Genomic DNA, 26263 nt, shown 5'->3' with positions numbered 1-26263 from the left:
ACACACTACATACCCAATTTCAACAAAACTTGCAACACAACTCTCTCATAACATAGATTTGGGTTTGTGGTTTTTTTTTCTTCAGATATACACTTACCACAATGTCTCATGAATATGTGTACATGCATTTTTTTTTTTAATACATGTAGAAATATTACAATGAATCAAATGAAGTGATCGATTGTGGCATTTACATATAACCTCAAGAAAGCAAGAAAGAAAGAATGTAAGAAAGAATGAAAAAAAGAATGAAAAACAGGAAGGAAGGAAGACACAATGATTCATGTCCAAGAGTTGACTCCCATTATTACTGAACAACGGAAGGAAGGAAGGAAGGAAGGAAGGAAGGAAGGAAGGAAGGAAGGAAGGAAGGGAGGGAGGAAGGAAGGAAGGAAGGGAGGAAGGAAGGAAGGAAGGAAGGAAGGAAGGAAGGAAGGAAGGAAGGAAGGAAGGAAGGCCAACAGACAAGACAGACAGACAAAATGATTCATGTCCAAGAGTTGACTCCCATAATTACTGAACACTAAAAAAGAATATTCACTTCCCAGAGTACGTCATTCACTTACATGCAGATTTCTGCAGACAGACCCAACAAGGGAGATCACCAGCACCAGAATGTCATTGGCTTCAGGCTTATCTTCCTTGACTTGGAGGTTTCTCATCAACTGATCAAAGTCACGGGTCAGACTGGAAGCAAACATCCGTTTTGTACATCAATAATGGGTTGATAGACCTTTGAATGTAACTTTAAATGGAAAACCTGATCACAGACATCAACAGTTATGACCATAACTATTATTTAATGATAATTATTAATTAATGAGAGCTAATTAGAGTGCAAAGTACATAACAGTTCTGTGCTAACTGTGCTTAAAATACAGGTTTTGTTCTGTGTCATCCATCGCTCGCCATCAGGCACAAGTTGACTTTTCCTTTTTTCCCTGCCATTTAGGCAGTCAAACTCTGATTCCATAGGATCATCATTCAATTTGCATCAATATTAATAACTGTATCATCACCACCATTAATTCTACCATACTCTGCCTGCTAATTTTAGCCACTTGTTTTGTTTGTTTGTTTATTCGTTCATGGGCTGAAACTCCGACGGCTTTTATGTGTATGACCGTTTTTACCCCGCCATTTAGGCAGCCATACGCCGCTTTTGGAGGAAGCATGCTGGGTATTTTCGTGTTTCTATAACCCACCGAACTCTGACATGGATTACAGGATCTTTTTCGTGCGCACTAGGTCTTGTGCTTGCGTCTACACACGGGGGTGTTCGGACACCGAGGAGAGTCTGCACACAAAGTTGACTCTGAGAAATAAATCTCTCGCCGAACGTGGGGACAAACTCACGCTGACAGCGGCCAACTGGATACAAATCCAGCGCGCTACCGACTCCGCTACATCCCCGCCATTTTAGCCACTATAACAAAGTATGACTCTCACAGCAGGATCTTGTCATCAGGTGGGAAGATGGTATCGACGTAGGTCTGCTCATATGTCTTCAGCGAAGTGTAAAAGACATCAGGAAAAGCCTTCCCACGCTGCTTCACCAGGTATTCTTCTGCTGACAGTCGATGTTCCGGGTCCTTCTGTAGCATGTGGGACACCAACTCCTGTTGACAGAAAATGGAACGTATGTGCAATACCACACACAATATTTATTTATTTATTTACTTATTTACTTATTTATTTGCGAGGATTTATATCGCGCACGTATCTCACCACACAAGGCGACTCAAGGCGCATGTTACCTATTAATGCCGTGTGAGATGGAATTTTTTACACAATATATCACGCATTCACATCGACCAGTAGATCGACTGCCTTTAGGCGCTACATCCACCTTTCACGGCCTATTATTCCAGGTCACACGGGTATTTTGGTGGACATTTTTATCTACGTCTATACAATTCTTCCGCCAGGAAAGACCCTTTTGTCAATCATGGGATCTTTAACGTGCATACCCCAATGTAGTGTACACAAAGGGACCTCAGTTTATCGTCTCATCCGAAAGACTAGCACTTGAACCCACCACCTAGGTTAGGAAAGGGGGGAGAAAATTGCTAACGCCCTGACCCAGGGTCGAACTCGCAACCTCTCGCTTCCGAGCGCAAGTGCGTTACCACTCGGCCACCCAGACCACACAGTGAAACAACACCTTCCAAAGAGGACCAATGCATCCTTATTCAAAGTACAGTCGAATCCGTGTCGTTATATACTACATGTATACAAAAAACTAGGCAGATGTGTAAAAATAAGTGCAGATCTTTGTGATGAGGCTGTTTATTGTGAAACCAGTTAGATGACTGGAAAGGCTATTCATTCCCCTACAATGTCAAGTAAACAGACTGTTTTTATTCTTATCTGGAAGTCTCCATACAGAGAAACCTACAACACAGACGCCCCAAAAATCAAATTTGCAAAAGCAAGGTGCGTTAACATTGAAACAAAATCAGAAAAGCAAAAACGCAACAAGTTTTGCGTGACATCGGAAAGAAGAATCAAATATGTATTTTACAATCTACTCATGTGCTACTGACCTTTATGTGAGTGTGACCTTGAATGGAGTCGATGACCTTCCAAGGACTGTACTCTCCACTTCGGTAAGCCAACAGACGGGCCAGGTCAAAAGGTGGAATGCCGTCTGTGAACAGCTCTGTGATCACACACCTGAAAAGAGCAACCGTCTTCTTTAAAGTTTACTGTTTCTAGAAAGTATAAGAGTGCTCTTTTTGAAGAATTTTCTCCACAAAATAAATAAATGAACAGACAAAAATAATTATTTTTACATCACATTTGCATTCTGTACGACATCGATATTTGTTCAAAAGTGTATAAAATAAAATACAAAACTTTTACCTGATTGTTAAAGTTCTCAAACAATAAAAACAAGTCGCGTAAGGCGAAAATACAATATTTAGTCAAGTAGCTGTCGAACTCACAGAATGAAACTGAACGCAATGCAACGCAGCAAGACCGTATACTCGTGGTCCACCGCTCACGGCATAGGCAGTGAAATTGACAAGAAGAGCGGGGTAGTGGTTACGCTATGCTGCATAGCACGCTTTTCTGTACCTCTCTTCGTTTTAACTTTCTGAGCGTGTTTTTAATCCAAACATATCATATCTATATATTTTTGGAATCAGGAACCGACAAGGAATAAGATGAAAGTGTTTTTAAATTGATTTGGAAACAAAAATTTTGATAATAATTTTTATATATTTAATTTTCAGAGCTTGTTTTTAATCCGAATATAACATATTTATATGTTTTTGGAATCAGCAAATGATGGAGAATAAGATGGACGTAAATTTGGATCGTTTTATAAATTTTTATTTTTTTTTACAATTTTCAGATTTTTAATGACCAAAGTCATTAATTAATTTTTAAGCCACCAAGCTGAAATGCAATACCGAACCCCGGGCTTCGTCGAAGAGTACTTGACCAAAATTTCAACCAATTTGGTTGAAAAATGAGGGCGTGACAGTGCCGCCTCAACTTTCACGAAAAGCCGGATATGACGTCATCAAAGACATTTATCAAAAAAATGAAAAAAACGTTCGGGGATTTCATACCCAGGAACTCTCATGTCAAATTTCATAAAGATCGGTCCAGTAGTTTAGTCTGAATCGCTCTACACACACACACACACACACAGACACACACACACACGCACATACACCACGACCCTCGTTTCGATTCCCCCTCGATGTTAAAATATTTAGTCAAAACTTGACTAAATATAAAAATCAAACAAACCCAACAGAGAAGATGTCCATTTTAGGGTTGAGCTCTCCGCGCTTGTCTTCCGTCAGATTCAGGTCTCCCTCAGCGTTGATTATGGAGCTTTTCTCAAAGCGTTCTGGGGCGATATAACATGTGCGCCGACGAGACGTGTCGAAGAAGTAGGAAAAGTCTGAGGGGTTGTCCTGAAATAGAGACACAGACACTATAACCACTGCATGTCAGAATAAAAAGGAAAATAAGTTTTAAAAAAACACCATCAGTATCAAACACAGAAACAGTAATGACAAATACCAGAAATGATAGATGCTAAAATGTATGGCATATGCACATTAACACCAGAACACACACACACAGACAAACACAGACCGACAGACACATAGAACACACACACAGACAGGGACAGACAGACACACAGACACTCACACACACACAGACACACATTGTTACCTCTGGCAAGATGGCAGGTTTGAAGCTGGCGAAGTCAGTCAGCAGAACCCAGTTCCAGCTTGTCAGCATCACATTTTCTGACTTTATGTCTCCATGACAAACCTAAAGAAGAAAATAATTTAAGAAAAAAGCAACAACAAGTCGCGTAAGGCAAAATTACTACATTTAGTCAAGCTGTGGAACTCACAGAATGAAACTGAACGCACTGCATTTTTTCACAATGACCATAGTCCGCCGCTTGTGCAAAACGGAGTGAAACTGACAAGCCTGTTCAGCGCACTAATGGTTTCGCTGTGCTGCATATAATAACACGCTTTTCTGTACCTCAACTCAACTCAACTCAACTCAATTTTATTAATCCATATGGAAATTAAATTGTAACAATACTCATTTCCAATCAAAAGAATAAGAATGCATAATAAAAATAAAAACATCATAAGAAAATAAGTGAGTATGATTATTATGAGTATGGTCACAGTCTCACTAACGCAAACAGTCATCCGTCAAGTCAAGTCTGCCAACACACATACAATACCGAAGTCCGGCCTTCGTCGAAGATTGCTTTACAAAAATTTCAATCAATTTGATTGAAAAATGAGGGTGTGACAGTGCCGCCTCAACTTTTACAAAAAGCCAGATATGACGTCATCAAAAGTATTTATCGAAAAAAAGACAAAAACGTCCGGGGATATCATTCCCAGGAACTCTCATGTCAAATTTCATAAAGATCGGTCCAGTAGTTTGGTCTGAATCGCTCTACACACACACACACGCACAGACAGACAGACACACACACATACACCACGACCCTCATCTCGATTCCCCCTCTATGTTAAAACATTTAGTCAAAACTTGACTAAATGTAACAAAGAAAGAAAAAAAAGAAAGAAAGGAAATAAGAAAAGAAAAAAAAAGAAAAAGGAAATAAGAAAAGAAAAAGAAAAGGAAAAAAGCTACTCCCATCCCCACCACTTCAGCTCAATGGCAAAGAATCACAATGTTTATTAATACACAAGCTTAATAATGAATAGTAAGATAAAGATAAAAAAAAATTCATGTTTCATTACAAACCACACAACTTAGCTCTAAAATGAAGAGCACATCAGCAAAATCAGCTAATCATAGTCTATAAAATCATACAGTATAGCGTAATTCCTTCTGCACCATTCTTTACCAGAAAATCAAACAATCAACCCACCTTGAGTTTGTGACACTGGTTGAGAGCACACAGCAGCTGAAAAGCGATCCAGCGTTTCTCGATGGAGTTGAGAAAGGGGCGAGTGCTCATGCGATCATACAGACTGTACTTCACATACTGCCTGAACAGCAAGGCTGACCGCTCAAGTTGCTAGACAAAAAAACAATAACATACACAAAAAGTCCATGATACATGTGCCACTTATTAAAAAGATGTTAATGCATCTATAGACACAACAAACTGCAAAGATGATCTTGAAAAACTTGAATTTTTTTTACAGGTCGACACAACAAGCTACAAAGATGATCACCAAAAATGTACATTCTTACTGTTGTGTTTTTCTAAATAGTACATGAATAAAGCTCCTCTCTCCTAAATAAAACTAAAAATAAACTAGTACATGAAACAATGGTTTGGTAAACGGCAACCATAAGTTTCAATTCAATAAGAAATTGTTTAACTCCTCATTGTTCTACAAGTAAGCTAACTAATTCAAGATAAACAATCAAAGCACTTACCACAGCTTTCTGGAATGGCAAACAGTTTGATGCAGTTTTCAGACGGACAGCGATTTCTGAAACACAAATAATTTCACGTTATAAGAACATGTAAAACAGTAGCCCTTACCTAGATCCTTCATTGAATAAACCTCTAGTTCAGATCACCCGAGGAGAGACCACTCCAGAAACCAGAAGTCGCAGCACAGGCTTCATGCCTCACCCAGTCACATTATTCTGACACCGGACCAACCAGTCCTAGAACTAACCCCATAATGCCAGACGCCTGGCGGAGCAGCCACTAGATTGCCAATTTTAAAGTTTTAGGTATGACCCGGCCGGGGTTCGAACACACGACCTCCCGATCACGGGGCGGACGCCTTACCACTAGGCCAACCGTGCCGGTGCTCTTATCATGAGCACAGTACAATCTATAAGTAAGGTAACAGCCAGGAGACTGTGTATCACTGTATGTATGGTCAAAACCACACCCAAAAGCAGCACAGCAAAGCAAATTTTTTTTTTAAACGCAGAAACTGAGAAAGGGAAAAACAGACAAGAAATAAGGGGATTAATATGTCTAAATACAATAGGACAATTAGTATACAAATGGTCTGATACTTGGTTCCATAAAAAAGAACACACACACACACACACACACAAAGAGCAACATAAAACTGACAGAAATCCTCAGACACAGACACAATTTTACTTCTCACTGCCAGGCCTTCATAAAAATATCCGCTTCTGCTAACCTAGCTCATTTCTTTACATCCTCAGCACTCACCTTCCAGTCGCTGCCGGTGTCTCTCTAGAGGCAAGGAGGGATCGTGGATGACAAACACTTTCACCACAGCAAGACCTTCCTTACACTTTGCCCGAGCCACTTTGAAGAAGCGAGTACTGCCCAAACTGAAAGCAATCATTTAACGTTAGCATAGCTAAAGCAATCATTTAACGTTAGCATAGCTAAAGCAATCATTTAACGTTAGCATAGCTTTATCCCCGAGTACGCTAGTACTTGGGCTCAGCAGACTTTAATTGTGTGTCTGTCTGTGTGTGTGTCTGTCTCCACTTAACAGCTTATTGCTGGGAAACTACTGGGCGCAGTTCGTTCAAAAGTTGATACACTAACTAGATAATAGGTCCGATTGATCGTATTAAAACTTCATAATGTTACCTGGGACCTAAATGCGAAATAAACCACAAAAACGACTTGGCCGTAGGAGGAGTTCATACCGGCGGGGCAACACGCAGCCATTGAGCTGATAGAACAGCCGAACGCGTCACACAAAAATACGTCATGACAAAGTTACACGCAAAGCGAAAGAGACTTTGACGTCATTTACTTTTGTTCGGAATTTTCCGTCTGTTCCTAGCTTGTCAGTGAAGACCTGACGTGAGTAAGCTTACCCAAAACGTCTTTGTTCTCTATTCACATTGCAGCTGTGAAATAATCAGTCTTGTGTCTCGGTCGTGTAGGTACAGAGTTTGCTTCTGCAATCATTGTGTTTGTGTTGATGACGGCTTCATAAGACAAAATAATAAGCGAATCTATCGCGAGGAAGACGTTTATGTACAAATCACCGAACCCAACCCATTTTTTGTGTGCATTTTTCTGAAGAATAAACTGCATGTGGTTAATTTCATCCGTTTAATGCTTGTCGAAACGAGCCATAAGGCTTTAGAATAAAAGATTTCACGCATTGCTTGGCCATCTGATCACAGATGAGGTCGCAGTTTGTAGGTTGAATCAATGAATCGGCCAGAGATAGATCTGCATTTCTGGTCAGAAACCAACATTCACACCACAGACATTCCAAACATTTATATTTATTGAGCGAGCCAGTCTGAAGAGTACTCGGGTCCAGCGCGAGCGTTTTTTTATCTTGGCATGAAAATGAGTAGCGTACATTGCAAACAGGGCATGTTCCTGGAATAGAGGAGGCACAGTGGTACCTGTCATGTGCGGCAAATAATACAACTAAAAGAACTTTACCATTAGCAAGATAACAGTTAACACAGCTCAATTCATATACCCACTACTTGTAGTTAAATTGTACCATTATTTTTAGCTAATTTCTTACCAGGTTTCATACCAAAGTGTAATTCAGATCATGCCTGTCTTCCTGCTCACACCTGAGTGTTTAACCTGCTGTCACCTGCTTTGATGTATTGTTTACACCCGAGTCCTTACCTGCTCTCATACTCGTATTCTACGTTGTCTGCCAAATAGTGCTCCACAGGCAGAATCTGTGACGGCGCCACGCCTGTCAACTGGTTGCCCATGGTTACCAGTCACACCAATACTGAACAGCATTCACTCTGAAAAAAGGGCAAGTATGCAACTCAGTCAAGAAGAGTAAAATCTTAAATTGAATTGAAATTTGTTTCAACCAAAACTGGCAAAAGCATTGCAATAGTGCATGCATACTTCCTTGCATTTGTTGACTTGTCAATGACAGTGTAATACTGTTGAGAATGGTAAGCACTGTTTACCTACAACAATAAATATTGGTCAATCATGAACGACTATCTCTAACAAATCTGCCGTCTCTGTTTTGAGGGAATGCAAGGCTTCCAAATATTGTCCATTGAACTATAATGAGCACTCCCTCAGAGTGTACTTGATGTCTGAAGCCAAAACGCGTTCAAAGTTTCACAAATCGAACACACATGGCTCAGGTATAGCCAATAAAGTACACCTCCAACCAATTATCTTTATGTACAATTTCCCAATCAATTAGCGAACCTGTACGTCGTGTTTTTGTGTGTGTGTGTGTGAAGTCTAGTCTGCAACACCATAACATCAACATACGTCCTCAAACGGTCCGCTTTAAGCGTAGAAGCAAATCATGGTATTTATGGTTCAGTGATGCAAACAAAATGATAACAGAAACTAGAATGCGGTATTTGGTTAAAATCATATGCGAACGTTTAATCAAATTAAAATATACTGCTGTTTATTCATGAATTATGAGCACTGCAGTAACATTCTCACATGGTACGATTCTAGTCGGAAAACATTGCAACTTCCGCAAACCTCCCACAATTCGTCTGCATTGATTTGAGAGGAAGGATTTTCCTTGCTTAGTTCATGGTCCTTTCGTGAGGAATTTCCTGATTCATCATGGGGGACGGACTTGCAAGAATTCTGACCAAGCAGTCATTTGATCCAGAAGCATGTAAGTTTGACACGATCCTTACTGTATTGGTGCCAATCTATCGAGGACAGCTGATCTGACAAATGTCATGCACACCACTAGTCTGATCTCTTACCTACTAAAAATGACACAGACTGACACAGTCTCAACTGTACACTGTATATTAAATGTGCTCTGAGTTTCATGTTTCCATAAAAAGTTTAGTACAAATGTGTAACCAGCAGTGCAGTTGAGCCTCCTCAAGTATGATCGATGTAGCTTTCTGAGACAATAGTGTTATACTTATAAACTTATAAACATGTAGGCCTACATGATAAGAAAAACACACACACTACAAGATGACGAGGAGGCCTGATTAGGCAGACCTCCACAAAATACTGCAAGCATATCATACAGTAGCACAGAAAACAAAGCAACGTTGAGGGTCAACTGTTGAACATTAATATGTACAGCATTGAACAGTTTGACACAACTAGTCCTTGTGAAAGTCGATCAAGTTCGGCTCACCATCTCAGATCTGACCAGTTTGACATAGGGATAAGAACATCACACCCTATGTACGAGGTGTCTGGGAGCACCACCGCGCAGAGGGGTTCTGTGGGCAGCACAGCAAAGAGAAAGAGGGACATTTTTCTCGGGCTCGCGAGGCGAGCAACACTTTGTCTCTATACTGGGCGGGGATGTAGCTCAGTCGGTAGCGCGCTAGCGCTGGATTTGTATCCAGTTGGCCGCTGTCAGCGTGAGTTCGTCCCCACGTTCGGCGAGAGATTTATTTCTCAGAGTCAACTTTGTATGCAGACTCTCCTCACCTCGGTGTCCGAACACCCCCGTGTGTACACGCAAGCACAAGACCAAGTGCGCACGAAAAAGATCCTGTAATCCATGTCAGAGTTTGGTGGGTTATAGAAACACGAAAATACCCAGCATGCTTCCTCCGAAAGCGGCGTATGGCTGCCTAAATGGCGGGGTAAAAACGGTCATACACGTAAAATTCCACTCGTGCAAAAAACACGAGTGTACCTGGGAGTTTCAGCCCACGAACGCAGAAGAAGAAGAAGAAGTCTCTATACTGATCAGCGCACCTGGAAGCAGCACACCAAAACTCAACATCCTGACTGCTTCTTGGGCAACATTTTTGATGAACTGATTGACAGAAAGCCACATGCAATTGTCTCTTGACAAGTAATTTCATCACAACAGAGATCAAACACCAAAGCTGTTGATTTTTGGTCTTTGTCCAAGTGGAGGAATATTGGATGATCTTAATTATTCCATGTCTGGCCAGATCTGCACAAATAGTAAGTTGAATTGTTTACACAGGAACGACTGTGCATTTTAAAGCAAAAACTATGTTTTTGCCCATTTGCTTTTAAAAATGAGCTGATTAGCCGTATTATGTTCATATATATTTGTTTTGTATTGGCAACAAATCTTACTTAGGTTGGCATTGAAATCTTCACATTTGAAACATTTATGGCTGGATTGTTTCAGTCATTGCCAAGCTCGCCATAGATGGGGAAGATGCATTACTGGACATGCGACAGAAAGTGCACGCTCTGAACGAGGACACTGCTCAAGCGTTGAAGAAAAATGTTTACAAGAATTACTCTCAGTTTATTGAAACAGCCAAGGAAATATCAAGTGAGTGGTGGGTTTTTTCTGTAACTGTAAGATATTAGTTTGAACATGTTGCCTTTTTCTACATTTTTATTTTGAAAGGTTGATAGTAAATCACAAGCTGTGACGTTTAGTATTTGAACATTATTTCAAATTGAGCACACACACACACACACACACACACACACACACACACACACACACACACACACACACACACACACACACACACACACACACACATACTCTGTCTCTCTCTCTCTCTCTCACTCACTCACTCACTCACTCACTCACTCACTCACTCACACAAACACTCTCTCTCTCATTCTCACTCTCAAACAGTAATTTACACAAAACAAAAATGAAGAGAGTTGTGTGATTGAAAATCCTTAATTTCTTACTGAGATGATGCATCATTGTGATTTTCAGTCCTTGAGGGTGAGATGTACCAGCTGAGCAACATGTTGACTGAAGAGAAATCCTTGATGTCTTCCATGATGAAACTGTCCCTTGTCAGTGACAAAGGTCAGTATACAGCCACCCAAGAAGATCCCCAATGAGTTGGATGTTTGTGGGTTTTTTTTAACATAATTCATCTTTCCATGGCCACCACCTGTCTCTTACACTCACTTTGAACCAGCACCTTTGATGGGCGTTGTAGACAGGTTTGACTGTAACTTGTATGAAATTTGTAACATGTATGATGTTGATCAGATTCATGGCATACTACATTGGGTGTGCACGTTAAAGATCCCACGATTGACAAAAGGGTCTTTCCTGGCAAAATTGCTTAGGCACAGTTAATAATTGTCTACCATACCCGTGTGACTTGGAATAAGGCCGTGAAAGGTAAATATGCGCCGACATGGCTGCAATCTACTGGCCGTATAAAATTTCATCTCACACGGCATCACTGCAGAGCGCCTAGAACTGTACCCACGGAATATGCGCGATATAAGCCTCATTGATTGATTGATTGATGGCATAGTTGTTGTTTGTTTGTCAATCATTTGACATTTTTGTGATGATAATGACTTAAATATAACATTGACAAGGAGGTTTGATAGGACTGGGTGGCCGAGTGGTAACGCACTTGCGCTCGGAATCGAGAGGTTGCGTGTTCGACCCTGGGTCGGGCCGCTATTTTCTCCCCCCTTTCCTAACCTAGATGGTGGGTTCAAGTGCTAGTCTTTCGGATGAGACGAAAAACCGAGGTCCCTTCGTGTACACTATATTGGGGTGTGCACGTTAAAGATCCCACGATTGACAAAAGGGTCTTTCCTGGCAAAATTGTATAGGCATAGATAAAAAAATGTCCATCAAATACCCGTGTGACTTGGAATAAAGGCCGCGAAATGTGAACATTCGCCTAACAGGCTTGAGATTTGCTGGTCGATGTGAATGCGTGATATATTGTGTAAAAAATTCCATCTCACACGGCATAAAGCGCTTTGAACTTCGGATAAGGCGCTATATAAATAAAGAGAATAAGGTTTTTCTTTTTTCTTTAACTTGCAGGCCAAAGTACAGGAAGCGTGATGAGAAGTTTGTGTGTTGGTTGCATTTGTAGTAATTGTTTTATTTATTTTTTAAACTTCAAATGCTTTTGATGTTGGTGTTACTACATGTATTAATCTTCTTTTTTTATTCTGTTTGATATTTTGTTTTTCTTTTTTGCTTTTAGGCGTCAATGAATCCTTTTACTGTTTTGGGAATAATGATCACCACTGACACTGTGCTACTTTATTATCTGTTTAATGACCAAAATATTTGTTTCATTCAATGGCAGCGATGGTGGAAGGGCCGAAAGAGGAGAAGAAAGAAGAAAGTCCGGAGGAAGAGACTCGCAGAAACCTGGCATTTCTTTTGGAGAAAGTGGAGGGATGTTCTGTAAGTACAGTGTTTGTTCTTTCCTGCCTGTCCTGAGCTTTTTGGATTGTTTTAAGGTAAATCTGTTGTAAAAAGGAGAAGAAAAAAGTGTAAAGGTAGTTCCATAACTATTTTTGGTCGTAGGGGAGCGAAATGTTAGAGATCTCAACTACTCTCGGGCCAGCTTTATGAGGTGGGTGCCCACTTCTCTCCCTCAGTTTTAAATCTTTTAAATTCAGTCCTTTTCTTTTTTGTACCCATTTTGTTCTTACCTGTGTCTTCCTCTCTTTCTTAATCGTCTGCTGTACGTAGTTAGAACCACAGTATTTAACTATTCTCCTTTTTGCATTTGCTTTATGCTCATCTTGGTTTTCAGAGCGTAACTGAAGTACCAGGTCGTCACCTGGTTCATGACACGGACCTGGTGGAAGTGGAGCCAGAGACGTTTGTACAGATCCAGAGAACTCACGCCTTTCTGCTGAGCGACAGTCTTATGATGGCTACTTGGGTACCTACCAGGTAAACATCTGTTTGATCAACATGCGGATCAGAGTTTGGTGGGTTATAGAAACACGAAAATACCCATCATGCCTCCCCCGAAATCGGCGTATGCTGCCTTAATGGCGGGGTAAAAACGGTCATACACGTAAAAATCCATTCGTGCTAAAAACATGAGTGAACGTGGGAGTCTAAGCCCATGAACGAAGAAGAAGAAGAAGAAGAAGATCAACGTTGCCTTCATGGAGGCAGTCCTTAATTAAGCCTGAATTCAACTTCTCGAAGACTTTGCAAAGTCTGTTTACCGAAAACTTAGTGGCAAAGCGTCGTGCGGCCAGCTTTGGGAAGTCAGCTTTGCCCACTTAATGTGATGCTTTAAGAAAGGAGCATGTACATGGAATAACTCTTCTTTGTTCTTTTCCTGAGAGATGATAACCGAATTAAACATGATAACAACTGAATTGTTTTTGTAATTTTCAAATGAATCTGTTCTTTTCTTTAGAACACATGTTTCTGCTTTAAATCATTGTGGTCATTGTCCAGACTGCATGTATGCTTTGTCCCAATAATTTTGAGCCTAGATGTACCATCAAAACCACGGGTTTATTTGATTTGTACAGAAATGGTTCGGTTACCCAGCTTTCCCTCTAGGTTTTTGCCGCCAAAAGTCTGAAAACTTCATGTCTTGAGAGAGAGGGAGTCTTATAAAGGTAGACGTTCTTTCAACAAAGTTTTCACTGTGTTCTCTCCCTTTGCAGGCGAGGTCCAATGCGCTACAGATTTCAGGGACTGTATGAGCTGGATAGTCTGGCTGTTGTGAACGTGCGTGACGCTGGACCGATCAAAAACGCCTTCAAGATTCTCATGTTTCCTGAGACGAGGATGTATCAGGCTGACAGTGCTAAATCAAAGGTGAAAAGTTAGTTTTGAAATTTCAAGTGTGTTTTGGTCCCTCCATTGTTTGTCTGCATTTTGCAACAAAAGATAACTCTTCCACAACACATACAAACTTAATGTTTCGTATTTCCCAAAATCGTCTATTTGACACAATATTTTTTATGTAACATTTAATCAATTTGTGCTGCTCTGTGATATTGACCAGTCAGCTTGTTTGTGTGTGGTAACAGCGCCAGTGGCTTGACATTCTTGAAGACACAAAGAAGAAGAAGGCGGTGAAGGACAAGCAGAAGAAAGAGGCGGCTAATCGTCTGTCTGATCAGCTAAGCCCCTCCCCTGTCAACTCTCCAATGGGAGAAAAGGGGCTTCCCAGTCGTAAGTGTGAAGACAGAGTAGTAGTGGTTGTTGTCTGGGATGTCGTGATTGTTTTTTTTTAATATATTTTGTTTTATTCTTGTCATTTTTGTGTATCTGTCATCATTTGCATTTTTTTGTATTTTGATAAGTTGTTTGATTACAATGGAAGAGGAGAGTCAGATCTCTATATGATTGTTTAAAATTTCGGACGAAGATGTCCTTTGTTTGTTTTGTGTGTGTGTGTGTTTTTTAACGGGTCAGAGTTAGTTTGGCAAATTCTGATCAGTATATGTACTCTTTTAGTTTTACTGTTTCTGTGTAAAAAGTAACGTGTTGAAAAATCTGTATAATAAAGCTGATTTTTTTTTCTGTGCATGCGCTTGTTGTGAGTGCAGATAGTGGTGGTTTGCTTTGTTATCAGGTGCACCTTACCCTCAGTGCCCAGAAAAATTTGTTTTCATGTTGATAAATACAGAATTTTTGTCTTTACAGCTGTGTTCAAGGATGCTCCAGAGGAGCCTGTCACCATTGATACAGATTTCCTCCAAGCTGATTGGCTGGAGGAGCTGCCAGAGGACCTAGATATGCTAATTGCACAGAGAAACTTTGAGGGAGCGGTGGACTCAGTGGAGAAAGGTCAGCATGAAGAAAGAAAGAACAAAAAAAGAAAGAAAGAAGGAAAGAACGAAGGATCTAGAAAAGAAAAGAAAGAAAGAGAGAAATGGGGAATAATATAACAACAAATTGACAGATAGCACAGGTGTGTATATTTGTCATTTTTATTGTTCCTATTGGCGTGATTAGTTGAGCTTGACGTGTGTTTGTTTTTTTCCAGTGACTGAGTATCTGAAGGCATGTCCAAAGGGCCCAGCTTTGAAAGAATTCAAGTGAGTTTGAATTATGGAAAATGAATGGATTTTGTGAGGTCTGTCTAACTGTCTGTGTATGTCTGCTGGTAATGTGAATTTGACCTATGAAATATGAAGTATTTAAAGAACGTAAGTTTGTCACTTCAAGACTTGGGTATGGCAGGCGTTTGCTTGAGTTTGATCTTGTTGTCCCTGATTCTCTGTCTATCTGTGTTTCTGTGTTTTTTTGTCTTGATGCCAAAGGACAATCTGAAAGTGCTCCTTTTCTTAAGAAATGTGTCACCTCATAATGGTACAGTGGAACCCCCCTTTTCAGCCCCCCCCCCCCCCCCCCCCCTCCCATCCCTTTTAGACCCTGTTTTCTCAGACTTTTTGTTCATAACCTCTGTAAATTTACCACAATTTTGAGACTTTTCAAGGCTTCCATTTTCTCATATTTTTTTTAAGTCTTAAAAGGGGGGTTCCACTGTACTGGATAACACTGCATGAACACACCTGTGTCTGTCAGGGCGAGGATAGACCACAGGGTGAAACAGCTGACTGACGGACTGATGAGCGAACTCCAGGTCTCACCTGAGCGTTCGTTACGCGGAGGACCCCGGGCGGCCAGGCATGCTGTCACGCAGCTCATCCGCCTGGCGAAGTCAGCACAGGTGAGTGTGTTGAAAGGGAGAACTCGAACTTGAAAACTTTATTTCAGAGGGATGATAGCATTAGGTCAATATGGTCTTTTCTTGCAGCTTGGAGAAGCATGGGGAGCGGTAGTGCCGTGTGTCGAGCGTTCACAAATAACTTGGAACAGTAGAGAATGTTCATAATGAGATTACTTCTCTTGTAAACAAAGCAATGCAAATACAACTCAAGCGTTCGTTAAAACTGGTAAGCCATGCTTATTGTCCCACGCTGCGTGCCAGAGAGTGAGAGTGGTGGGCAGAAACACGTGATCCGTCTCGTATGCATGCTCAACTCACATAATTATTGTCTCGGTACATTTAGTCTCGGTCAGATTATCTTTCCATGACAGGTAGAGAGATCGATCACTTCACAGATCTTTTATACATAAGAGAGAGAGAGAGAGTTGTGTGTGTTTGTGATGAGAGGGAAGCAAAAATTGTAAATCCACGTATTATACAAAAATGTGTTCAGATAGACTTGAGCAGTGGTTGAGTTGAAAAGTGTGGATAAACAAAGAAGTAGGTGTGTCTTCACATGATATAGTTGGCCTGTAAGTGGCAAAAATATCTGACTTTATCATCCGTCTGAATGATTAGGAATTCAGTCTCGAATATGACTCCCTGCTTTCTCACTTTTTCACTACATATAATATTCAGTAAATGTACATGTACTGCCATTCTAAGACCTCTCTTTAGACCTAAACTTTTCAGATCAAAGGTCTTAAAATAGATGTGTTAAAGACGTTTTGAATTTTTCCAGGCTTGTGACCTGTTCCTGAAGAACCGCAGTGCAGTCATTCGCTACAACATTCGACAGCTCAAGTTTGAAGGGGCCACAACTCTGTACATTCGTTGCCTGTGTACCGTCTTCTTCTCCAGTCTGTCTGACACGGCCAAGGAGTTTCTCAAAGCTTTCCCTGATCACTATGGATGCTATTCAGGTGAAAGAGACAGAAAGGAGGGTGAAGGGGGTGGGGGAGACATATACAAACATGTAGAGGCATACACACACTTACACAAAGGCTCACACTACAATTACTCTTAATTTTCAGACTACCGTATGCGAAATTATTTTTCTGATCAGTGGGTCTTTATATGAAGTCTTATATCGCGCGCGTATCTCCAGACTCGGACTCAAGGCGCAGGGATCTATTTATGCCGTGTGAGATGGAATTTTTTACACAATAGATCACGCATTCACATCGACCAGCAGATCGCAGCCATTTCGGCGCATATCCTACTTTTCACGGCTTATTATTCCAAGTCACACGGGTATTTTGGTGGACATTTTTTATCTATGCCTATACAATTTTGCCAGGAAAGACCCTTTTGTCAATCGTGGGATCTTTAACGTGCACACCCCAATGTAGTGTACACTGTCAGTCAGATATGCCTAATTTGTGACTTGAGCTGAACGAGAGAAAGGAAATGAATGACAGCTGAGGCTGGGAACAACTAGGACATTTGTATTGGAAGGTTTTCTTTGATATTTCTGAGTTTGTTTGTTTGTTTGTTTGCTTAACGCCCAGCCGACCACGAAGGGCCATATCGGGGCGGTGCTGCTTTGACATTTAACGTGAGCCACACACAAAACAGAAGTCGCAGCACAGGCTTCATGTCTCACCCAGTCACATTATTCTGACACCGGACCAACCAGTCGTAGCACTAACCCCATAATGCCAGACGCCAGGCGGAGCAGCCACTAGATTGCCAATTTTAAAGTCTTAGGTATGACCCGGCCGGGGTTCGAACCCACGACCTCCCGATCACGGGGCGGACGCCTTACCACTAGGCCAACCGTGCCGGTTATATTTCTGAGTGTGGGGGAGAGGAGGAGGTGGGAGAGAAAGAGGAGAGGGGTTGGAAATGAGAGTAAGAGAAAATCTTATATGACTTTGCATGTACATTTTTTTCTTTTTGTCTGTTAGTGTCTTGTATAAATTTGGACTTGAGTGAAGCATAATTGTGTGTAATATGCATTTACAATGGCTAAAATTAAACCAGCAATCATTTTATTTTTGTTTTTTGGTAACATCTTTCATTTTCTTGTCTTTTTTTTTGTAGCCTTTGTGATCTGGGCCAAGCAAGAGCTGGTGAGCTTTGTCAGCATTTTCCGTCGCCAGGTGTTCGAGAGCAAGGCCAGTCTCACCACCATCGCTGAGTGTGTTCAGCTGGCAAAGAAACATTGTGCTGAGGTTTGTCTACTAATTGCTTTTTAACAAAGATAGGGTGTTAGGGGTAATGGAGAAAGAAAGGGGGGATAGATCACAACTGTCTAGAACAACCTTGTGGCGTAGTCCCAAATGCACCCCATGGAAGTGCCGTCACATACTAAAAGAAGATAAAGCGTGTGGGATTCACTCACCGGGATGGGCGGGGATGTAGCTCAGTCGGTAGCGCGCTGGATTTGTATCCAGTTGGCCGCTGTCAGCGTGTTCGTCCCCACGTTCGGCGAGAGATTTATTTCTCAGAGTCAACTTTGTGTGCCGACTCTCCTCGGTGTCCGAACACCCCCGTGTGTACACGCAAGCACAAGACCAAGTGCGCACGAAAAAGATCCTGTAATCCATGTCAGAGTTCGGTGGGTTATAGAAACACGAAAATACCCAGCATGCTTCCTCCGAAAGCGGCGTATGGCTGCCTAAATGGCGGGGTAAAAACGGTCATACACGTAAAAGCCGTGGGAGTTTCAGCCCATGAACGAACAAACAAACAAAAAAAACTCCCAGGGATGGTGAAACTCACATGGTAGATCAATCGGGGAATTGTCCAACACTCTTGCTATGCAAAGCCTTCTTTCAAGAAATTATCTACTTTACATCTTTTGTCTGTCTGTCTGTCTGTCTGTCTGTATAGATATTTCTGACCATGGAAATTGAAAGGATATGGCTCATCAAGCTTGGATGTTTCAAATGCCCTTTTGTTACATAACCAACAAAATTTTCATTTTAATACAAATACTGTGCTCTAAACGTCAGAACTTCATAAAAAATCTGAATTTTGGATTCCAGGTCCACTTTCTCTTCATTTAAAAACTTTCGAACAGATGCCCTACATGTTAACAGAGTACCACATGCGGAAAAAAAGCCATTTTACACACACAAAATTCGCCTTATAATTTTGAAAGCTTCATTTGATTTTTAGATCCATTCAATTTCAGATTAAGATTTATTCAGATAGAGAAATGATTTTTGTGTGCAGCTAAGCAGTATAGGTGTGGACATGGAGTTTTCTCTGGCGAGTATGATGGATCTGCCTATTCAGCAAGTGATCGAGGAAACCCGTGACCAGATGGTGGAAGGCATCAAATACAGGACTCAGGTAAATAACTCTTAATTCATCCGATCTCAGAAGTCCGCACAAACTAAATTTCTTTGTGCTTTATGAACTGAATTTACCCGACTTTTCTAAGACTTGATTTGATACATTTAGTTTGTGCGGATCTGCATTAGTTCAGTGTGTAGCGGTCTCAGGTACACAAGTCTTATACCCTGAATGCAAATCGCTTTTTAAATGTTTCTGGAACAGGCGTATCTATTTATAATGACCACAACCTAAAGTGGTCCTTATAGACAGATGGTTGTTATTAAATGGTGAATTTTACAGCAAAGAGCTTTGTCAGCGATCCCCTGAGAATGGTTGTAACGGGCAGGTAGTCCATATCAAGTAGTGATCACCACTGACACCAGGGCAGTTTCAGCTGTATATATTTAAAAGTGCATCATGCAAGTCTGAGTTGACTCTTTTTTTCTTCTCAATTTTCAGCCAAGTCATATTTTACAGATGTAAAACATTAAATGCGGGTTTGGGAAAAGTGTTATTTGAGTGTAGAATGGAACATACTAGAGGTGATGAGAAATTACTTTGGAGCAAATGACTAATAATATACTTCAGACAACTCTCTCTCTCTCTCTCTCTCTCTCTCTCTCTCTCTCTCTCTCTCTCTCTCTCTCTCTCTCTCTCTCTCTCTCTCTCTCTCTCTCTCTCTCTCTCTCTCTCTCTCTCTCCCACCCCCCATCTCACACTCTTTGTTTCTCTAGCTCCCTGCAGACTTCATCACATCAACAACCTTGACAGTCTAGCATGGTGACGGGAACACAGAAGCTAGTTTTTCTTTCAAAAAAATATTCTTTTCAACTGTAAATACTTGTTTCAACAGGATGAGCTGTGGAGGCCCTTGAATCTTCAAAACAAGGCGGACTGTGACAAGTTTGTGGCTGAGATGAAAGCACTGGGCTTTGATGTCAAGCCATACGTTTCCGGTGAGAATGATCATTTAATACAGTGGAACCCCCCTTTTAAGACCCCCCCAATTCAGGACTCCCTCCTTTTTTAGACCCTGTTTTCTCAGACTTTTTTTCATAACCTCAGTAACTTTACCCCCATTTTCAGACTCCCTCCTTTTTACATTTTGTCAAGTTTTGACTAAATGTTTTAACATAGAGGGGGAATCGAGACGAGGGTCATGGTGTATGTGTGTCTGTGTCTGTGTGTGTGTGTCTGTGTGTGTGTGTCTGTGTGTGTGTGTGTGTGTGTAGAGCGATTCAGAGTAAACTACCGGACCGATCTTTATGAAATTTTATATGAGAGTTCCTGGGTATGATATCCCCAGACGTTTTTTTTTCATTTTTTAGATAAATGTCTTTGATGACGTCATATCCGGCTTTTTGTAAAAGTTTTTTTCAATCAAATTGAGTGAAATTTTGGCCAAGCAATCTTCGACGAAGGCCGGACTTTGGTATTGCATTTCAGCTTGGAATGCATTAAAAATCTGAAAATTGTAATTAAAATTGATTTTTTATAAAACGATCCAAAATTACGTTCATCTTATTCTTCATCATTTTCTGATTCCAAAAACATATAAATATGTTATATTCGGATTAAAAACAAGCTCTAAAAATTAAAAATATAAAAAATTTGATTAAAATAAAATTTCCGAAATCGATTTAAAAACAATTTCATCTTATTCCTTGTCGGTTCCTGATTCCAAAAACATATAGATATGATATGTTTGGATTAAAAACACGCTCAGAAAGTTAAAACGAAGAGAGGTACAGTAAAGCATGCTATGAAGCACAGCGCAGCCGCTACAGCGCCAAACAGGCTCGTCAATTTCACTGCCTTTTGCACAAGGGGCGGACTGCATTTTTTTTCTGTGAGTTCCACAGCTTGACTAAATGTAGTAATTTCGCCTTACACGACTTGTTTAAACCTGATTTTCTCAGGTTTTGGAGGTCTTGATTAAAAGGGGATTCCCACTGTAACTTGTTTTTTGTTTTAATCTAAAACATGAATTGGTCTTTCAGGTTTGTACCTTGTAAAATAAGTCAGACTAGGTGTGAATGGATGAATGATGGAGTTTTAGGTCAAAACTCAAGCAGATCACATAGACACAAAGATGCAGACACGGAAGCTCACTAAAAGTGTCTGTATTTGTGCTGTAATCAATGTGGTAAAAGAATGATCATGCCTGGATTTTGCATTCCATGACAAAAATAGCTAATACAGTATTGGATGATTTTTCTCACAAGGGTTGACACAGTGCCTGCTTTGAAGCATTTAGATAGCTGATGTGATTGAACGAAACGAAATTAAATCAAGGATTGCAATTATGAGACTGCTCCCGAACATTAAACACCACGTCTGTGCATGATTGCACAAAGCATAATTGTCTAATTCCTAACTCATGCATTCCATTTGTCTGTGAAAACCATGTTTAGTGTTGCTTACAAATTTAAACTTCATTGAACCTGTTATGTTTTTTGTGTGTCTCAGATGTATGCTTTGTAGCATTGACGCACAACACTGTCCAGTTTGCCAAGTCCAGTCTAACGTTTGTGGACGACCTGCTGCGTCTTTACACCATAGAGCTGGAAAACATGATCGCTCTTGCCATACAAACCGTCTTCACTGCCCAGATGCAGCAGTTCCAAGCAGCGCTCAAGTCTGACAAGTTTCAATCCGAGGTAAAAATGTCCTCTCTTTGCTGGATTTGTAGGGAGAGAATGTTAACTTTTTGTCATTTTCATTGCTGATTATAATTACATATTACTTACGCCGAATCACATAATTGCATTGACCCACTTAAGATGCTTAGGTTATGATAAAAGCTACCCCGTCTAGGTATAAGGGGAGCAACCCCAACTAAAAAAGTGACTGCACCAGCATGACTGACACCCTGGGTTACGTCCCATGTAGCCTACTACGTCATCAATGGTGCTGGTCACGTGATACCCCTTCAATCGACTACTATCACTCAAGGGTGACGGTTGTGTTCGCTTTTGCTCTGGCTTGTTTTGTGTCTACGGCACCCACAGGCCTCGGCCCCCGTCTACTTCTTGCTGGCTTGCAGCTGGTGAGATCGTTCATATTTTCTTGTATGTTTTTTGCTTTCTGCTGTGAATTTCGCTTGTCCGTTGGACTCTGAAGTTTCCAGCAGTTGTTTGGCTTCCTCACGGTCGCCATTTGCATTAGCATGTTGTCCGGCTTCTGTTGTTTTCGTCCGTGTTCGGGCTGTTAACGCTGTTGTAGCTTGCTTCGTAGCTGCCGTTGGTAGCTTTTATGCATGTGCTTATTTGTTTGCTTGCTTGCTTCTGAAATGTTTGCGTCCGTATGGACTTGGTTAATTTCAGTACTTGTGGCTTCCTCCTTGGTCGCCATTTTTAGCTAGCATGTTGTTGTTTGTTATGTGGTTTTGCGTCCGTACTCGGACGCTTAACTCTTTGTATAGCTCGTTGTCGAGCTGCCTTTGGTAGCTCCTAAACTGGTTTTAACTGCCCTCTTAGCTGGCTTCTGAAAGGTTTGTGTCCGTTCGGACTTTGCTAGTTTCAGTTGTTTGTTTATTTTTCTCTCGGCTCTTTCATGGCCGTTAATGAGAATTAGAGGTAGCTAAGGCTGAGGGTTAGGGCTTGGGCCCTGCTAAGCTCTATTCATCAGCATCCTCTTCTTTTGAAGAACTCTGTTGTGGTTGTTTTGGCACAATATTAGACGAAATTTTACGCTGTTCTGTGCCGATTTATGCTACGGACGATTGGCCGTCTGGCTCTCAGCCGTCCGTCTTGGCCTCTAAGGCTGTCGTTTTACGTCTGTTTCGGCTCCAGAGTCTAGGGCTCTGGGGTCTACCCTTATCTTTTGCTTATTTCAGATTTGGATTCCCTCGTTCGCGAGGCTTTGCCGCGGCGGACTTAGTCGCCAGCTCTGCCCCCCGCCTGGGGGTTAGGCGACGTTCTCTCCTTGGCGTCTTTTGATGCCTGTGCCTTCAGACTCCGGGTCTTCTCTGGACCAGGCTGCTGTCCGCCGTGACGTTTATGGACGGTCCCGCGGGGACCTTCTTCTCCTCTTCCTGGCCGGCATTTGTTGCCTTCCGCTTGCGGTGGCGCAACGGTGCATGTCCCTCCGGGGATCCGGTCACAGCAAGGTTGGTGTCTGCAGCAGCCGTTTACGGCGGCTGCACTTCCGGTTTCCGGAATCGGATGTTCTCCTGCTAGTGAGCGACTTGCGTTCACGTCAGGTTCGAACCTCTCCGTACTCCAGCAGTCGTTTCCGACAGCTGGGCTTCCTGCTGTTGCAGGAAGTAGGGGTTCACCGGCTAGTGAGCGACTTGCGTTCACGTCCGGACCGAATCCCGCCTTACGTCAGCAGTCGTCCGCGACAGCTGCTTCCGGCTCAGGCCGGAAGTAAAAGGCTCACTGGCTAGTGTTCGGACTACGTTCACGTCCGGTTCGAGCCTTGCCTTACGTCAGCAGTCGTCCGCGGCAGCTGCGCTTCCGGTTCCGGCCGGAAGTGTAGGTTCACCGGTAGTGCACAGGCTGCTGTCACGTCCGGTTTCGGCCTTACCCTACGTCAGCAGTCGTCCGCGTCAGCTGGGCTTCCGGTTCCGGCCGGAAGTGTAGGTTCACTGGTTAGTGCTCAGGCTGCTGTCACTTCTGGTTCGAGCCTTTACCTACTTCAGCAGTCGTCCGCGACAGCGCCGCTTCCGGTTACGGCCGGAAGCGTAGGTTCACTGGTTAGTGCACAGACTGCTGTCACGTCCGGTTTCGAGCCTTGCCCTACGGCAGCAGTCGTACGCGACGGCTGTGCTTCCAGTTCCGGCTGGAAGTATCGGTTCACTGGTTAGTGCACAGGCTACTGGCACGTTCAGTTCGAACCTTGCCTTACGGCGGCGGTCGTACGCGACCGCTGCGCTTCTGGCTGCGGACGGAAGTGTGAGCTCACCGGTTAGTGCACAGGCTGCTGTCACTTCTGGTTCGAGTCTTGCCCTACTTCAGCAGTCGTCCGCGACAGCTTTGCTTCTGGTTCCGGCTGGAAGTGTAGGTTCACTGGTTAGTGCACAGAGTACTGTCACGTTCGGTTGAACCTTGCCTTACGTCGGCGATCGTACGCGACCGCTGCGCTTCTGGCTCCGGCCGGAAGTGGGGGCTCTCTGGATAGTGGGCCTGCTATGGTCCCATCTGGTTTGAGTCTGGTTTTTCGTCAGCAGTGCCCTTTGGGCTTGCAGGCTCCCTGCCTCAGGCGGATTAGCAGCTACCACACACTTCGGTAGTGGGTTCTGCCGTTCTCCTCACTTCTGTGCCTTTGGTCTTCGACCCCTCTCATCCTCCTCTTAGTCAGGGGTGAAGTTTGGCCGTTGACTTGCAGGAAAGGGGCTTCAGGCTCCGGCCTTCCCCGCTCAGGCCTTGGGTTCTTTTCGCTTTCTTTGCTGTCCTCACGGCCAGCTATGGAACTTGCGCGGGTTTGGTTTGCCTCGCCTGCGCAGGCTTCTTCTTTCGGGACATTAGCGGCTCGGAGGAAGTTGCCTTTGCCCAAGATGTCCCGGAATTTGCTGTCGTCTTTTGCCCCTCTGCGTGCACCTTTGCCGGTCACGCCGGAACTTCTTCTTTGGGGAACGTTTCGAGTCCCCTGCTCTCTGAGCAGACTCTCTTCCCCTCTGAGGAAGTGGGCAGACAGCTTTTGGAACTTGCTTCCATTTCGGAGACACTCCTTTACGGAGTCCTTGGCGCCCTTTACACTCAGTAAAGAGCAGGACGCAGGGGATGCTTTCTCCACCTTTGCTAGGGCGAATTTAGAACAGAGAAGGCCTTCCTCTCTGCACAATGCCCATACGGTCATGTACAGACGGGACTTGTTCCTCGCCCATTCCTAGTTTGTGAGGAATCAATGAGAGACACCCTTAGTTCTTCACCCTTGGTGGATGGGTCTCTCTTCGGCCTCCTGGCCTCTAAGGCCTCCTGGCCTTCAAGTCCTCCTGGCCTCCTGGTCTCTGAAGCCTCCTGGCCTCTAAGGCCTCCTGGCCCCCAAGGCCTCCTGGCCTCTAAGGCCTCCTGGCCTCCTAGGCCTCCTGGTCTCCAAGGCCTCCTGGCCTCCAAGGCCTCCTGGCCTCCAAGGCCTCCAAGGCCTCCTGGCCTCTAAGGCCTCCTGGCCTCTAAGGTCTCCTGGCCTCCAAGGCCTCCTGGCCTCCAAGGCCTCCTGGCCTCCAAGGCCTCCTGGCCTCCAAGGCCTCCTGGCCTCCAAGGCCTCCGGGCCTCTAAGGCCTCCTGGCCTCTAAGGTCTCCTGGCTTCCAAGGCCTCCCTGGCCTCCTGGCCTCCAAGGAGATAAAGATTTGTAGGGACCTTCAGGTCTCTTCTTTTGCTCTTCAAGCTTTGAAGCAGCAAAACGGGCTCTACCTAAGCAGACTCAGCTTTTTCAGGCTAAGTCCTCAGCTCAGGTTTATCCGGAGAGGTTCTTCCTTTCACAGACGTCTTAGTCTGTGTTTTTTGGGAACAACAGCCGGCATTAGGGCATCCGGGTTTTTTAGCCTCGGCTGGTGCAACAGCCATTTCATCCGTTGGTGGTGATGGTTGTTGTTTGCTCTTTTGGACTCGGTCCTAGTGGGTCTTTCGCCGATTTTGACTCTGTCTTTCTCTAGCGATCGGACTCGTTCTGGTGTTTCGTCCAAACTTAAGATTTACTTGAGTTGGCCTCGGAAGTTACATTCAGATTTAACTGAGTTTGCATTGGTTTTAGCAATGCATGGTGAGGGGTCATTCTTGTGGCCTATCACTTTTCTCAGCTTTATTGGCTAACCCTCCCCTTTCGGTAGAGGTCTAGTTATTTTCCTGGTTTCTTGGTGCGGGCTTTCAGCCCAGCATCTTTGATGGCAGGTCTACGGGCTTTACGGCTCTCAGCCTTAGCCCGTGTAATAGTCTCCTGCCTGGCATGGGCGACTACGGTCTCCGTGTCTCTAGAATTTGTGTCTTCCTCTTCTCCCTCATCCTGCCATGAGGCGAGTCGGGTCGACTTCCGGTGGGGTGGGTTGCCTGTTACGGTCACCCTTCTACCACTTGCAACTATTACGGACTCTTGCCTGTTGTGTTCCGTGTCTGATTCTCGGTTCTGAGGTATCAGACGTGTTTGGTTTTTCAGCCAGACTCAGGAATTTTCTGG

The 26263-nt window shown here is 43.0% G+C and overlaps 2 protein-coding genes across 2 annotated transcripts in view; one reads left to right on the top strand and one right to left on the bottom strand.

Moving 5' to 3' along the window:
* The window catches only part of LOC138978462 (phosphoinositide 3-kinase regulatory subunit 4-like), a 44734-nt gene extending 36011 nt beyond the window's left edge, over positions 1-8723 (bottom strand). The window contains exons 1-10 of the mRNA XM_070351204.1: positions 8648-8723; positions 8093-8220; positions 6683-6807; positions 5917-5972; positions 5399-5548; positions 4201-4302; positions 3766-3935; positions 2547-2676; positions 1450-1619; positions 567-687 (exon numbers count right to left, since the gene is read on the bottom strand). Coding sequence (XP_070207305.1) covers positions 567-687; positions 1450-1619; positions 2547-2676; positions 3766-3935; positions 4201-4302; positions 5399-5548; positions 5917-5972; positions 6683-6807; positions 8093-8184 — 1116 coding nt within the window. The 5' untranslated portion in view covers positions 8185-8220; positions 8648-8723. The remainder of the gene's footprint in view (positions 1-566; positions 688-1449; positions 1620-2546; positions 2677-3765; positions 3936-4200; positions 4303-5398; positions 5549-5916; positions 5973-6682; positions 6808-8092; positions 8221-8647) is intronic.
* Positions 8724-8931: 208 nt separating this feature from the next.
* LOC138978465 (exocyst complex component 8-like) overlaps positions 8932-26263 on the top strand; it is a 21459-nt gene continuing 4127 nt past the window's right edge. The window contains exons 1-15 of the mRNA XM_070351208.1: positions 8932-9080; positions 10551-10700; positions 11106-11201; positions 12466-12566; positions 12922-13064; positions 13802-13955; positions 14171-14315; positions 14790-14933; positions 15133-15184; positions 15675-15819; positions 16601-16781; positions 17905-18035; positions 19042-19161; positions 20000-20102; positions 21616-21806. Of these exons, the coding sequence (XP_070207309.1) occupies positions 9026-9080; positions 10551-10700; positions 11106-11201; positions 12466-12566; positions 12922-13064; positions 13802-13955; positions 14171-14315; positions 14790-14933; positions 15133-15184; positions 15675-15819; positions 16601-16781; positions 17905-18035; positions 19042-19161; positions 20000-20102; positions 21616-21806 (1911 nt within the window). The 5' untranslated portion in view covers positions 8932-9025. The remainder of the gene's footprint in view (positions 9081-10550; positions 10701-11105; positions 11202-12465; positions 12567-12921; positions 13065-13801; positions 13956-14170; positions 14316-14789; positions 14934-15132; positions 15185-15674; positions 15820-16600; positions 16782-17904; positions 18036-19041; positions 19162-19999; positions 20103-21615; positions 21807-26263) is intronic.

The sequence above is a fragment of the Littorina saxatilis genome, linkage group LG10 (assembly GCF_037325665.1).
Source record: "Littorina saxatilis isolate snail1 linkage group LG10, US_GU_Lsax_2.0, whole genome shotgun sequence".
NCBI classification, from domain to species: Eukaryota; Metazoa; Mollusca; class Gastropoda; order Littorinimorpha; family Littorinidae; genus Littorina; species Littorina saxatilis.
Note: the sequence above shows the minus strand (reverse complement) of the source record. Positions and strands in the feature narration are given on the sequence as shown.